Source organism: Cryptomeria japonica, chromosome 11, assembly GCF_030272615.1.
Source record: "Cryptomeria japonica chromosome 11, Sugi_1.0, whole genome shotgun sequence".
Taxonomy (NCBI): Eukaryota; Viridiplantae; Streptophyta; class Pinopsida; order Cupressales; family Cupressaceae; genus Cryptomeria; species Cryptomeria japonica.
The window spans coordinates 305,183,738-305,200,139 of NC_081415.1; the positions used below are offsets into that span (position 1 = coordinate 305,183,738).

The 16,402-nt window shown below is 34.9% G+C and overlaps 1 protein-coding gene across 1 annotated transcript; it reads left to right on the forward strand.

Annotated features, from left to right (window-relative positions):
• The first annotated feature begins 11,084 nt into the window (after nucleotides 1-11,084).
• LOC131072429 (uncharacterized) lies at nucleotides 11,085-14,064 on the forward strand. Its single transcript, XM_059213780.1, has 3 exons — nucleotides 11,085-11,849; nucleotides 11,958-12,065; nucleotides 12,170-14,064. Exons 2-3 carry the CDS (start codon nucleotides 11,958-11,960, stop codon nucleotides 13,805-13,807), a joined length of 1,746 nt encoding a protein of 581 aa, XP_059069763.1. The 5' UTR covers nucleotides 11,085-11,849; the 3' UTR covers nucleotides 13,808-14,064.
• The last annotated feature ends 2,338 nt before the right edge of the window (nucleotides 14,065-16,402 follow it).

Below are 16,402 nucleotides of genomic sequence, written 5' to 3' on the forward strand. Positions count from 1 at the left end.
ATGAAATGATTTTGTCTCTGAGTGCCATTGTTCTGCTAATGCTATAATCAGTCCCCTATTTGCCCTTATCTCAGGCATGCATGTGATATGATGTAACCCTAGACTTAATAGAAACATCCTCTCCCATTCCTCCAATTGATGACATGGTGCAAGACATGAAGGATGACTCTTGCGAGTCTGCAAAGGTGACAGGTCAACCTAGACCATGATAGGGGAAAAATACAATCAACCCTAATTTGTCCAAACCTTACCCTAATTGATGATCCTATATTTGGGAAACTCAATTGAGCATATAGTTAGCCTATCTTGAACCCTAATCCACCTAAGCCAAACCCCTAGTCAAACCCCTAATCATTGCAACCTCACCTCTTCCTACCCTAGGCATTTTGCCTAATCAACTGCACGGGTTCTTTGACCACCTATGTAGGCCGTTGGACCAACTGTGCAATTGGTCTTACCAACTACGTAGTAGGGTTGACTAACTACACAGAAGGTTTACCAACTACGTAGATGGTGCAACCAACTACGCAGAACCTAATTCTAGACCCCCTTGTATGCATCTAAAGTTATTAAATTGACATAGAAAAGCATGCATAAATTCCAAATTGACAAGTTAGCATTCAAGTACATACCTTTATTCTTACGCCCTCCAATCGTCGGTAGCTCCACACATGCTCCCCATGATGATTCTTGATCAGAATCCGCACCATCATCACTCTTTCCTCCTAGCTTCAGAGCTCCAAATCTTCCAAATGAGAAAGTGAAAATGAGCTCTTTTCACCCACCCACCACCTTTTATACCCCTCTTTTTGCCTAAATGGATGTGCACGCACTCCCTTTTGCACTAGTCATGGTCAGTTTCCCCTTCCCAAGCTTGTAACTTTTGTATCCTACTTTTGATTTCACTTCCATTCAATTTGTTGGAATTGTGGCATCATTGTTGACAAATTAACCTCTTTCCCCTATTTTTTGGAATCGTGGCATCATTGTCGAGAGATGGATTGATAGAGATAGAAGAGATAAAATGCATATAGACAAATAGAAGGAGAGGATGAGAGAGGGAGAGATAGAAAGATAAATATAGAGATAGGAATTGATATGTAGAGAGAGGTGGAGAGGGAGAGATATAGAGGTAGAGAGATATGGAGATAATGAGATATAGATAGTGGGAGAGGGATGTATAGAGGGATGGAGGAATTTGTAGAGATAGTAGAGGGAGAGGAAGATATAAGTGGAGATGAAGATAGAGTGAGATAGGAATATGGAGACAAATAGAAAGAGATATAGAGAGATGAATGGATATAGAGAGGTACGGTGATAGATAGATAGAGATATAATGATATATCTAGAGAAAGGGAGTGTGAGAGAGAGCATAGAGAAAGACATACAAAAAGAAGTAGAGATAAACAAATAGAGATGGAGAGAGGGGGAGATAAGAGATATATAGGACAACAAAAGGAAAGAAGGTTAGAGATAGGGATATGCATAGGGGATAGGGAGAGAGAAGTGGGGATAGATAGAGGGGGGAGATAAATTGAGAGATATAAGTAGATTTATATTCTTTTATATATATCCATACACCAAAAATAAATTCATTTTTAATTTTTCAATTTCAAAATTACATTTTACTATATTCTTTTTATTGTAAATTTAGATTGTTTAAAGATTCCATTACCTTCAGATAATAAGCCTAAGATTTTGTTTGATGACTAAACTAAAAATTATCAAGCTTAATTACCAATAGACCCATGTTATATTTGCAATAAGGAGAGAGGGAGAGATGGGGATAGAAAGAGGGAAAGACATAGATAGAGAGAAAGATATAGATGGAGATGGAGGGGTAAAAGCACAAAACTATATCGCATTTTGGGGAACCTAGATAATTTCGGCCAAAACTATGTGGTAGACATGTGGCACTGAAGTGACACTATAGTTTCGGTCAAAACAATTTTAGCTAAAACCCTTTTCTCTAAAAATTGAACCCAAATTCAAATTTTTTCCTTCGTATAATTTTGGTGGATGAAAAAATATTAGTGTGTGGTTTTGGCCAAAACTGTCTATGTGGCATCCTAAGTGGCATCCATGTCATCATTTTTCAGTGAATTCTGAAACTTTTCACTTCTACTATATTTTTCTGCAGTAAAAATATTTATTTTCAAAAATCTTCAAATGCCCTTTTGTAGAGCTCAAAGTCAAGAATCTAGACATATAATTTTTTTTATGTTTTAATTAATTTTAACATATTTTATTTTTTAAATATTGCAAGTAGGTTTTTTATAATTGAGAAGAGGCTAATTTAAAATTAAAAAATATATATATTAAATCATATTAAAATATTTTACCAAATATTTTTTTTACTAGAGGAGAGAATCTTCTCCAAAAGGGTTTAATTTGTTTTTTGATAATGATAAACTTAATAGAAAAAAAGTGGCATCGAATGAAAACTATCAAATTCAGCTATGTTGGACTTTAAAATGTTATTACAAGGAAAATATATATCAAAATTTATTTTTTCTTTCTTTTTTGCACTGCATATGTATGTCATCTATCTGGGATATTGAAATTTGGAAAAAAAAATCACTTTTTTTTTGTGATGCCGACTAGACCCCTGATTTTTTGCATTTTTTAGCAATGAAAAATATACCTTTCAATATATAAAAAAATATCAATTTTAAAAAATAAAATAAAAAAATAACCGACATAAAGTTCACAAATATTTATATATTTCATTAGTTTACATCATTTTAAATTCAAATTAGAAATGTCACTTTTATGTGGCCGAAGTTGAACAATTTTAGTTGTGTTGGCCACTTCCTTTATAAAAGTGTGACATGAGTTTATTCTTTTACCCAAAGATGGAGATGGAGAGGTATATGGAGATGAGAGGGAGAGATAAAGAGGGATAAATAGAGAAGTAGGAGATAAATATATAGAGGGAGAGTGAGGGAAATAATGAAAGAGGGAGAGATAGAAAGATAAAGATAAAGATAAAGAGAAGAAGTGATATATAAAGGTGCAGAGAGGGAATGATATATAGGTAGAGAGATAGAAATATAGTGAATTAGAGATAAAGGAATCTTGAGCACACCATAGGACTGAGAGAGGGGGGTGAATCAGTTAGAAACTCAAAACTCTTCACTTCTAATTTATTAAACTTTAAACCACAATTAGCTTATCACTGACATTATGAAACATGAAAGCACAAAACACAACAAACACATGCACACCAAATTCACATGGAAAACCCAAGACAAGGATAAACCATGATGAGAAATACACTCACAATATGAATTAATAATTACAATGTTTAGGCTCAAGTCCAAGGAGCTCACTTCCCCTAAAAGGACTTGCAAGACTAAGGCACACAACCTTAGGGCGAGATATAAAGGGATGCACAAGCTACCAAAAGGAACACAACTTCTTCCAGCATATGCAGAGGAATAATGAACTGAAATTAATAAGATCTCATGATCATGAAACTATCCTTGAACCACGGTGTCAAGCAACCAATGTCGTGGCAAACATATCTAATCACAAACACTATCTCAACTCTCTCCTCAACTGTCTTTCACACTTCTGCAATATCAAATCTTCTTGCAAATAGTCACATGTACTTCACATCAATTTGCATCAATCTCATTGCTCCTCATATATCCACACTCCTATATATACAACATAATTCACCGAAACACTAAATTAGGTCTACCACAAACAAAATGTACAATATCACAAATTGGGCCACCCAAACCTATAACATCAAATGTGGTCCACTTTAGGAGATAGAGAGGAACCAAACACATCATAACAAAATCTTTCCAATTGATTCCAATGAGCCAAATGTGCTAACACATCCTCTTAAGCTGACACCAAGTGAAACGTGTAGATAAATAATGTAGCACATCAGCCAATTAGCTCAAAACCATTCTCCAATGCACACACCTCAAAGCGAATCTACACATCACAACTCATCCACTAAAATATGTCTAGACCAAAAAAGCATGATCCAAAAAGAACACATCACTGTCAGCTGGAACCCAAATCAACTAATAGTTTTGAAATCAAAACATCATAACTTCACTTCTAGACCAAACCATCCCTAGATAATTGAACTATAACACTGCACAAATCAAATAAATATGTCCTCCAACCTACAAAACAGAAAACTACATATCAGAGAACTGTTAAGCATGTTGAACCTAAGACAAGACTGAGAGGGGGGTGAATCAGTCTTGAACACAAATTAATAAAACACATAAACAATTAATCATCAACACAAACACAACTCATCAACACCAAGATTTTCTACGTGGAAAACCCAAATAGGGAAAAACCACGGTGAGCACTTGCCTACAAAATATATCCACTATGTATATCAAATTATAAAGAATGAGCTCACTGCTCCGGGCTTGCAAACCAAGGCTAACTGCTCTTGGGGAAAGATACAATAAGAGGACTTGCAAAACTTGAAGCTAGCTGCAATAGTGCAAGATACAAAAATTAATTGAAAAGAAGGATCTCTTGATCATGAAGTTATCCTTGAAAGTTGCATCAAGTGACCAACATCAACACACACAAATCAGACTTCAACTGTCAAAACTATGTCACACACCTTTGCCATAGTCTCAAAAAAACTCACATATCATTCAATCACAACTCTTCTTCTCTTCTTCTCTTCTCTTCACTGAATTTTGCACACTTCCTCTCACATCCTCTACACTATTCTTCCCACTCTAAATTTTCACACCCATCCACACAACAACACGATATTTTTTATATACCTTCTGGACCAAAAACACACACACTGATCCACTCTAGGAGAAAGAGTGGACCAAAACACATCTTTCAAAGATCAATTCACCAATCCGCAATCATCAAAACATAACTAATAGCATACTAATACACTATGTATCCATATAAGAAATTACTGATCAAAACATATCCTCCAATACAAATAACTCTAATCTGGATCTCCGCGTGCTACGGTGAGACCCATAACACATCAAATTACCTTCCACAAATTATATACGAAACCAAAGATAGGTCTAACATAGAATATCACAACCTGCTATAAAATATACTACAACTTCTGAAGAACACAAAGATATTTTTGAACCATAAAACCAACATATCCATGATGCCAAAAATATAAGAAACGAAGTAAATAGCATCAAACAATGTTAGTAACACTCTCAAGACCCTAACACTTCTAGAACAACCAATAGAACAACTGCAACATCAACACAACAAGATATCTCTACACCACAGACATTCCAGACCAACAACTATATGGAACAACAAGTTTGACATCAATGACAACCACAAGAACACATACTTACAACAAAGCATTCTCTAGACCGGTTCTAACAAACATTCCACTATCAAAAACTACAACAACAAATTCAACCATCTAAGCAATAGAGGACTTGTAAACTTGATAATACAATATACATAGATCATAAACATTATGTCTAGAACCATAATCCATAATCTCCACAAATTGAAGGAATGTAAAACATTCTTCCATTAAAACATTAAAAATTCTTTCATTTTTAAATACAAAATAAACATTATATCTAGAACTGTACTCCATGATCTTCACACATCACAGGAATGCAAAGTATTCTTCCATTAGGACATTAAATACTCTTTTCTGCATAAATATTTTTTCCTGCATATTGAACCTTCTACTACACCATCCTTCTAGAACACACCTCATACTTACTTGATGTCATTACCAGACAAATCAACAACATCAGACCATACTTCTTCGAACCATCTGTAACACATAGTCACATTAATGACAACCCAATACAAGTTGACATCAATGACAACACAAGACATGTTGACATCAATAACAACACAATAACTCAAGTTTCCAACAAGGGAGAGATGGAAGAATAAATGTGGAGATAGAGAGGCAAAGAGATATAGATATAGAGGTCTAGAGAGAGAGAGAGAGAAATGAATTGGTAGAGAGATGTATACATGTCTAGAGATAAATGGGAAGAGAAGAAGATAAATATAGAAATGAAGATAGAGAAAGAGAGGAAGAGGGAGACGAACCAATAGAGAAAGTTATAAATATATTGAAATCCAAATATTAATAAAAATAATAATAATAATATATATATAACTTATGAAGTTAATAAATTATTAAATAAAAAGGTAAAACTAATTTTTTAATCTATTATAGTTGAAATATTAATAGAATATGTATCTAAAAATATAATTAATAAAATACAAACAATATTCACATTAATTGAAAGATAAGCTTAATATTAAAGAAAAAATTATATAAAGTTAAGCCTACTTCAAATAAAATACTAAAATTAAAGCTAAATTATATTTAAAATCTTAAAGCTAAAATTTTAACTTTTATATTAAATTTTACAAGCAAAACAAAACTATGAAATATGATCTAATAATTAATACTAAAAATTATCATACAATTAAATTTAAAAATATTTTTTCCATAAGGAATAATGGTGTTGCATTTCTCTCTAGGGGCTAGGGTTTTTCGGGAGCTACAAAGTGGTGTTTTGTAGTGGCAAAACCTTTTCATCGACTCTTATCAACTGCAATACGTGACTTCTTAGGTGGTCTACATGTTTTCCTGAGGCAACCCGAAGTAATAAGGCATCGGTGGAAGGCAAATTTGTGCTTCGTGGTTTTGGCTTGACTCCTCTCTATCTGTTAGACAATGGCAAGGGATGTTCTAAGTGGGCGGGAAAGGCTCAATCTAACAGAAATGAAAGAGCTAGGAAAGGGTGGTGTGTTGAATGATGGAGGCAAATGCAATTGAAACATGGGTGTTTACAACATGCAAAGGATGGTGGGAAGATGTGTAAGAGTAGTGATACAATGGGTAATAAATGGGTTGTGCCTTCAACCAGTAAGGCCAACGATATGCTTGGAAGAGGAGATTAGACAAGAGGTGAGAGAAAATGAAATTTGTTTTTCCTAAGATGGGCTTGATAAAGAGATTCAAGGGTTTTTTACTGTCTCGGTGAACTACACAAGTTGATATTAGAGTTATGGAGCCTCCTTCTGGAATGGGATGTGCAAATTTGCCTTGGGGCTAGAGGGTTCTTTATGGTAGTATTTGAAAATAAACATGACAGAAAGAGAATCATATGTGAGTACCAATGGAACTGGGAGGATGGGAGGATAAGCACATGTTGTTGTTGAAATTGTGGTACCTAACTTTCAACCCAATCACCGAATCTTTCAACAAGATACCATTATGGGTAAGGCTTCCTAATCTCCCACTACAATTTTGGTTTATTTCATGTTTTGAAGTTGTTGGCAATACTCTAGGTAGATTTATGGGGGTGGATGAGGGATCGTTAGATTTCTACCGTACTACCTACACTAGTATTTTGGTTGAGATGGATATGACAAAAGCTCCATCGATAGATTTATCTTTCAAACTTGCAAATAGCAGTTGTTTACAACCTATGGATAACGAGGGCATCCCCTTTAAATGTAGAAGATCCTTCCAAACAAGGCATGTGGCTACAGATTGTGCCAAAGGGAAACAACACAAACAAGCCACTTGGTGGAGGGTAGTTTCTCCCCATCATTACTTGTTGGAGAAAGAAGAGAGTGAAGTATCAAAGAAAGTTAAGGGATAGGATATAGTGCATAAACAATACATTATGGAACTTGATAACACAAAGGCCTTGAGAGGCATAGAGAATTTGATTAATGATACTGATAATGAGAGGTTTTCCTTTGCAACAAAGAAAGAAGACAAACAACTCGATATACAGAGTTCAACAAAGGGGGGAGAGGTCTTCTAAGGGAGAATATATATGGGGGAGAGGTCTTCTAAGGGAGAATATATATGGAGGAGATGCAAGGTGGAGAAGGGTAGGAGGAAGGTTGGAAAGTGGTGACGAGGAAGAGGGATAAGAGAGTAAAGGAAGAAGGATCGTTCAATATGCTTCTTCGTTCACAGGAGAGGGGCAAAATTTAAATGAAGAAGTGAATCGTTAACCTGTTAATAGGTTTATGCACTCTAGTGCTTATTTGACTATGATGTGGTTCCCTGGTTGTAACCCCACTTGGTTCGGTCCAAGCTTAAACCCGATATCTTAATATAATTAAATAAAAAACTTTTACCGATAAAAATAAAATAAAAATTTACATGCACCAATATTTTAATTGTAATTGTATAAACAAATAAATAAAATATTTAAATATTTTACATAAATAAATAAATAAATTATTATAAATTGAACTCTACTTCAAATATATTTAAAATAAAAATAAACTATATCAAAAAATTTAAAGTTTAAATTTTAACTTTTATATTAAAAATTAAAAATTAGAAGTAAAAGTAAAAAATAAAATGTAATCTATTGAAATATAAAAAGTTAATTGATATTTCTTTTAAAATATTTTAAAAATAAAATATTTAGATTTATTAAATTTTTAATTTTTATTTTAATAATAATTATTAATAAAAATTATTATATAATTAAACTTAAAAATAATTTTGTATTCATAAATTATTATCGAATTATTTTTTGTTACATGTGGGGAAAATATTTCATAAATTGGTGTCAATTATATCAATAAAATTACCAAGATTTTCCCACAAAGAATATTTTTTTATTAGATATGAATAAATATTCTATTTTAAGAAATGTATTTAAGATATCTTTACTAGTTATTATTATAATTTAATTAATAAATCTAACATAATTTCTTTTTTTTCCTTATAGAATAATGAACTTATTGATAAGTACATATATATTAAAAAAAAATTGTTGAGAGCAAATAAAATAAATTTCAAAATTACAAGCTTACAAATGTAAACGACATTAACAATATTTAAATATTTAATGTGTTGTACAGTTCTTATGAACATTCCTATTTTGATCATGTTTCGTTTGGACTGCTACGAACTCCTTTTCAAGAGTTGATAATGTAGTAAGGAAGGGAAATCAATCAAAAGATCCTTAGCTTGAAACGAGAGTGAAGAAATCGTTAAGAGTTTGAGTTCCAGTTTAAAATGAAAATACGAATCTGTTTCAATCACAAATTGCCTCATATCACTTGATTCCTCCTTTTGTCTCCTCCATTGGTCTAATCTGTGAATAAACATACAAGGATCGTTACAGCTATCATACAAGTTTACAACAGCACAGACCTGAATTATCAGTATTAGTCATGTCGGATTTCCTTCCTTATCAGTCGGCATTGGGAATTTGTTTAAAGCGCCCTGCTATAATGGGTATTTATGCTGAGTGTTGTACACGTGATTGTGACTTTGATTAACTTGAGAATGGGAAAGAAAGAGACTTTCTGTTGAGATAACTGGACCCCAAAGATTAGGTATATTGAAATTGCTGGCTTCTGTATTTGAATTGAACTCATCAGATTGAATGCATTTATCACAGTTAAATAGCATGTAGTTTTGTGGAATAAATCCAGAGTTTTCCTGAACAAGTGTTGGACAGAGAGGGTGTGAGCAATGTGACTTGGTACTGTTTGCAATAACAAATGCTCTTCTGGGTATTTATACAACTCTGGTAGTACTTGTGTCATTGTATCAAGCAATTCCTATTTGTAACTGATCACTGAGTGACAGAGCTGAACACATAAATATCCCCTGTTTGTGGGTTTTGAAGGTTTAAGGAAATGGGTCAACTGCTTGACACTATGCTGGCAAAGAGCTTCAGACCTGTAAAATGGTATTTTCTTTTTTCAATTCTTTCTTATTTCACCAGTTTCTTTTTCCACTTCTCAGTAATCTGGTGAAGTTGTACGACATCATTCTAGAAATGAGAATGTATGGCATTCATATGGCTAGGAGCAAGGTGTTAAATTTTTTTTTTTATCAGTAAAGGCAGAGTCGAGTTCATATATTGATTTTAGCTAATTACAGTATAAACATAGATGAATGATGAAGGATCAGGAGCAAGGTGTTAAATTAACAGTTGCATCTTTGGAAATTAATCTTACAGGCTGTCACTCTGGTCTAAGTGAAAGATGTTGATTTAAAAGTTCATTGACATCTGTAAGTTAAGTTTTAGAGTAATAGTAAATCTAGAAAATGTTCCGAACAGTAAATTAGAACTAAATTTTGAGATATGTTCACTCACAATATTTCATCTACTAAGAACTACATGGATGAACAAACAGTAGTAGTAGTTATACATTAATTTGAAAGCAGCATTTGTTGTCTAGTTTTGATTTAACAGTACGTTATGATATTGCTATCAGAATTCAACTGAATAGTTTTTGAGTCATATTTATTGACCCATATTTCATGAGTAGTAGTTCATACAAACCTATACGGCTAGGAGCAAAGTGTTGGATTAGCCATTGCATTTTTAGAAATTAATCTTATAGACTGACATTCTAGATCTACCTGAAGATGTTGATTTAAAAGTTCATTGATATCTGTAGAGTAACAGCAAATCTAGAGAAGGTTCCAAACAGTTAATTAGAGCTAATTCTGAGATATGCTTCCTCCCAATATTTTTTTCATCTATTAAGAACTACGTGGATGAACAGACAATTGGAGTAATTCTAATATGTTAATTTGACAGTTGTATTTGTTATCTAGGTCGGATTTAGGAGCATGTTATGATATTGCTATCAGAATTCAACTGAGTAGTTTTTGAGTCAAATTAATTGATCCATATTTCCTGAGTAGTAGTTCATACAAATCCATGTCTCGTGATAATGAATTGTCCACTTAGCACTCATTGCATCTAGGCGATTCCTACAGGGATGAAACATCAAGATTTTCTAAAAGATTACCCATCCTACTACTATAAATAAAATGCACTTAATCATAGAGTTTTCCCCAAAATCAAATCCACATGCTTTCAACAAAAAAGTGTCTCCTTGTGTGACTCGTTCCATTTGCCTCTATAACTATTATGTAATGAATCTAGACCCTTTTTCCCGTATCTTATCAAAACAAAAAAATACCACATACATCTCTCCCAGATTAAATTTTCCTGATTTGTTTTCATAAACTTGTAATTAACAACTAATAATATGTTCAAGTCTATACGATAGAAGTTGGGCTTTGTAAAAAAATTTAATGCTGTTATGGTTGCATACAATATGAACAGTAAGAGCCTCTTGGATCAGACAATATTGCGCACCGTAAAATTGAAAAGTCGGAGAGAAATCCTACTCAATGCTTTCAAGAAAGATGTAGCAGAGCTTCTTAAGAATGATCAAAGGGACAGTGCACTATCTAAGGTATACTCATAATCTTAATCAGTGTTGTTAAGCTGATTCTACGTGATAACAATATCTCAAAAAGGAAAACTTATAAACTAAATGATGTAGAAAAGTACTCTGTATTTAAACCAAAGCCCAGAATTCATAGAGGATGAAGAAACCCTAGTGAGAGTAATTTTCCCTAATTTCTGTGTGCATTCTCTGGAGGAAGAGAACAGATGCATTTGACCTTCAGTTTTATGGACTTTCCAATATGAGGTTATATATTCTCTGCAATTGCAGGTAGACGATGTTTTCAGAGAACAGAACATGATTGATGTATATGTTCTCATCCAAGGGTTTTGCAGTGATGTGATCAAGAAAATGCCATTTATTGAAAAACAGAAGTAAGAACTCTTCATAATTGCTCACTTTTCTTTCTAGCAGTAATTATGTCCTAAATTGGTATTGTTTAATAACCTTGTAGGTCCTGCCCGCGTGGCCTGAGAGAAGCAATAGCAAGTCTCTGTTTTGCTGCGCAAAGATGTGCAGAATTGCCTGAGCTGCAACAAATTCGATATATTTTCAGTTCAAAATATGGGCGACAATTTACTGCGGCTTTACCCGAAGTACAATCTGATAGTGGGGTTAGCAAGGAGGTAGGGAATTTATTTGCCATTGAACTCTGGCTACGCTTAACAACAATTCCTCCTGAGCTGTCCCTGATACAGTACTGATGGAATTTAGCATCTGAATCTTTGTTTTAGATGAGCCAGAAATTGTCAGCTCGCAAACCAAGTGGATATATGAAAGTGAAGTTGATGAAAGAAATCGCTAATGAAAATGGAATTGGATGGAAATTTGAAAATTTTCTGGTAAGTAATTCAGCCCCCGAAATCCGTACTTTTAAAAAAAGAAATCTGCATTGGCAGATCATGCAGTTGAAATCATTCACATTTTATAAACCCTCTTTTTGTAGGATGGATCAGATTGCTTCACGGAACCAATGAAGATAGATCGGTCATCAAGGCATGCTTATGAAGCAAGTTCAGTTCTAGAAAATACCAATCATATCAGTGAACTGGACAAATGGCCCGTGAATTCAAAACGTCTAAAGCCAGCACCTGAAATTTCCTCCTCTGCACCATTATCACCAGTTTCTTCCCTTGATGATGATGAAAAGGAGAAAATGCACAATTTATTTTCTGCCAAAAATGGAAATGGGAAGCTGCCCGATACTGAAAATTATGACTCGCACCTTCATTTTGTGCTTGAAAATAGGAAGAAAACCTCTGTGAAGCCGACCAGATCAAGGGAACTTGGTTCATCTGAAAGATATCAAAAGAGCTCACGCTGGGTGGAAGATAAGTCAGTTCAGAGCAAAGGTAAAAAAACTAGGAATGAATCTCCTACTGGAAATGATTGCTGTAATTCTGCTAGATACTCAAGGGCTGATGAGTTATATGTTGAATACAAGGGGGTGAAAATCAGGTACACAGATGTTGCAACTGCAGCCCATGAAGCCCTTGATTCTGCAGAACATGCAACCATGGCTGCACACGCTGCCCTAACTCTCGCCAGTCGTGAATATAATCAGAACTCAAGCCAGACAACCGATGATTCAAGTGAAATCTCTTCTAATTCCAGTGATGAAGCTTTTGAAAGAAGTTTCTTGAGGGACACAAATGAACAGAGGCATCTAAAACAGATTCGAGGGTTCACAAGTTGTGGGGTTTCCAAACACACTGAGAAACAGAGAGGCACTTATGATCATAGTGATGTTGATTATCAGAGAATCGGTAATGATTTTCCTGACAGAAAGAAAGCACAGGGCGGGAGAGAAGCTTGCTTCAATAAGCCAATATACAATTGGGCTAAACCAAAATCAAATAACCAGTCATTTCCCTCCAAATATAATCAGCCTCACAGTATTTTGGATGATTTTAAGTCTGATAGAAGTGTCCCTCTCTTAGGGAGAAAACAATACCAGGACCCAAAGAGGGTAACCAATAGATGCATGTCTGAAAGGAGGCTAAGGCCAAGAATGTCCTTTGCAGAGGAAGCTGAAACAGAAAGATCATCGAGCTCGAGGCTAAGCAATACCATGCAATCAGATGATTTTGAAAGGATCAAAGTCAGGTTTCGTAGCAAAACTCCAATGCCCACAAAGTCCAAACCATTAGAATTTTATGGTAAAGATGAATCCTATCAAGCCATTGCCACTGCAAACAAATTCATTGTTTCTCAGAATTCACACAAAGAAGGATTATGCAGATCCGAAGGCAGTGGCAAGCTAAGATGGTACTCTGCAAACTTGCAAGACCAAGAAACCCACTTTATATCTATAGATGAAATCGAGTCAAAGAATAGCTACAATAATGTTGGTAATGATGGTGAAATCAGATCATATATGAGTGGTGAGTTTTCTACAGAATTGGAGGTCAATCAGAAAATCCTTGGTCATCAAGAGAAAATTTCTCGGAGCAAAAATTTTGTGGATTCCAAAGATTCAAAGCTGAAGGGCAACAAGGAGGATTGCGCTAGAATTGATCTAGATCGGCTGCCCAAAAGCCTTAGATCTTGGAAAATGCAGCTTCCTTCAAAGGCAGATGAATGATTATCGGCAGCTTCAACTCTCTCCAGAATTACTTCTCTATTTGCTAATTCAATTCTTGCAACCAAAATCTCTCTTATGCATTGCCTCCCTACCTAATAGATTTAGGAAACCATAGATTTGTGTGTAGCAAAATAAAATTCCTCATATGGAAGGATTTGCTTGCAATTTACACAATGGCCCATAGAATATCCCTTGTCTGATCATGGCCACTAGAGATTATTATGTGAAAGGTATGAGTTTAGTGTTAATTAATGTATAGTGTTGGTGAAATTTGCATATTATTCTATTTTTGTTAAGTCTTGTATTCACATTGGTAGAATGTTTTAATACAAAAATATATTGATAAGTGGTATGTTCTTGTGTTTAGCTTGGTTCATGCTTTTATATTTATCTATCTTAAAATACATTGTATTTATATAACTATTTATATACATTCGTTATTTAATTATTATTATCGCACTCATATTTGGACCTACTCTTACATATTTGCTCATAGCCTCAAAATTATCATATCAGCCCTAAGGTTGATTCTTTAGTGGCTCATTCATCCTTCCATATTTTTCTATCCCTATTTGCATTTGCATTTTTGGATAGTGGCAAACTAATTATGTATAGTCTTAATGTCATTATTTCATCATTGCTTTTAGAGCTAAGTAGCCCTAACCCTTACACTCAAGCTTAATTATCCATTCCAACTCTATTACCTAGATTAATTTATGCTTATTGTTATATTTACTAAATTAACCTAGTTAACCTAATCTAGTGAATTATTTTCTTTAAATTTTAAGTGAATCCAATTTACCTTCTACATTGGAGGATTTTAGACCTAATTGATTGTACTTTCTTGGGATTAGGTGGTGTACACTTCTTTTAATGTTGAATTAATTATACACTATATTATTAGCATCATATGTTCAAATGGAATAGTGTTTTGGCTTGGCCAATATGTCATGTATATTCATTAGATGATGTGTGTAAAACTTTGTAAGAGAATCTATGTCACTGTAACATGTGTGAGAAGTTATATGATGTGTATTATAGTGTGTAAGGAGGTTACATTTTGGAATAAGAATCTTCACTCAATTATGATGTGTAAGAATGATACATCATAAAGCATCTTGCTAAAAAAAAGTATATAACATCCAATTGACCCATGAAAGGGCGTGGTTAATGAAAATTCTTACCATGACACTTTGGACTTCAAATGGACTCATGGTATTCTCTTTTGGTAGTTTTCTAGAAGTCTATACATTGTGGACATGATGCAAGAACCTAGGCTTGAACTTAATTAAGCAAGTAAACTATTATAATATTTAATGATAAATCATATTATTAATTAATTTATGAAATAAACCTTTTTTTAGTAAATGTGAGTACTTAGGAAATATTCAGTATTTAATTTAGACTATCTTGTTCTTATAGGATAACAAATTTTATAGCCAATTTGGGCTCTTTTATCCATTGGGATTCTCATCCATATAGGATGATCAATACAATGTGGTCAATTTGGACTGCAACTCTATCAATTACAAGATAGACAACTTAAAATAGTCATACAAACTAATTTAATAAACAAAAGAATAATATATTCTAGCTAGAACCTTAGACTCGTAGGTACCAACCAAGTCTTGAGTCACTTACAAAAAAATCACAATATATCCATATTAATATAAGGAGTTTCTTTGTGATTTTTCATATTTCTGGGTTACTATTTGATTCTTCATGATGGTGCTCTGCATGGTGGGAGCCGAGCGTGGGCTAGGGCATTGCAACCCTAGCTCATAAGTGGAGCCTATTGTTGGTGCGACAACGAGAGGGTGGCGTCTGCGAGGGTGGGTGTTGTTGCGGGTGGGGATAGCTTCGGGGCTATGGGGGTGGAAGGTGGTGCGGTGGTTGCGGGTGGTGGGTGGAGCTACGGGAGGCAGGGGTTGGGGGTTCTTGCGAAGTCGCAGCGTGGACACGGGGAAGGGCGGTGGGGGCATCAATCTGCTCGGTGGGGAGAGTGTGTGGCCCTACAAGGGGGTGTGGATTCTTTGCCCAATTCCTTTTGGGAGGGGGGCTCTTCGAGTGGTGCACTGTCTAGATCTGGTGGAGAGGCCTCAAAGGCGCCTCACGATATGGATTTCCAAGCTATGGTGGGTTTGAAATCTCCACCCCAAAATGTAAAGACCTTTGATAATCACCTTTTTGCCTAAGAATCCGGGGCTGGAAGTGCTAGGGGCTCTCGGATCTCGAAGATTAAGTGCAGCGAGAGACCAAGCTTGAGTATTCCTCCGGAGATGATAGCAGAGGATGTTGATTACTTTTCAAAACATTCGTTATACTACAAGTTCTTAGGGATGAGGGTTTCTCTGCAGTTTTTGGAGAACTGGGCTCAGAGATCTTGGGCACCGGAAGGGGAAATGGAGATTATGTTACTGGCAAACAACTACTTCATGATTACCTTCAATTGCATGGAGGATCGGAGTAGGGTTGTTGAAGGAGGGCCATATTTCTACAACCAGGTGGGGTTGTTCATCAAACCTTGGCATGCAGGGTTCAATCCTTCGGAGGAACTCCCGAATAGGGTCCCAGTGTGGGTCCGCTTGCTGCGTT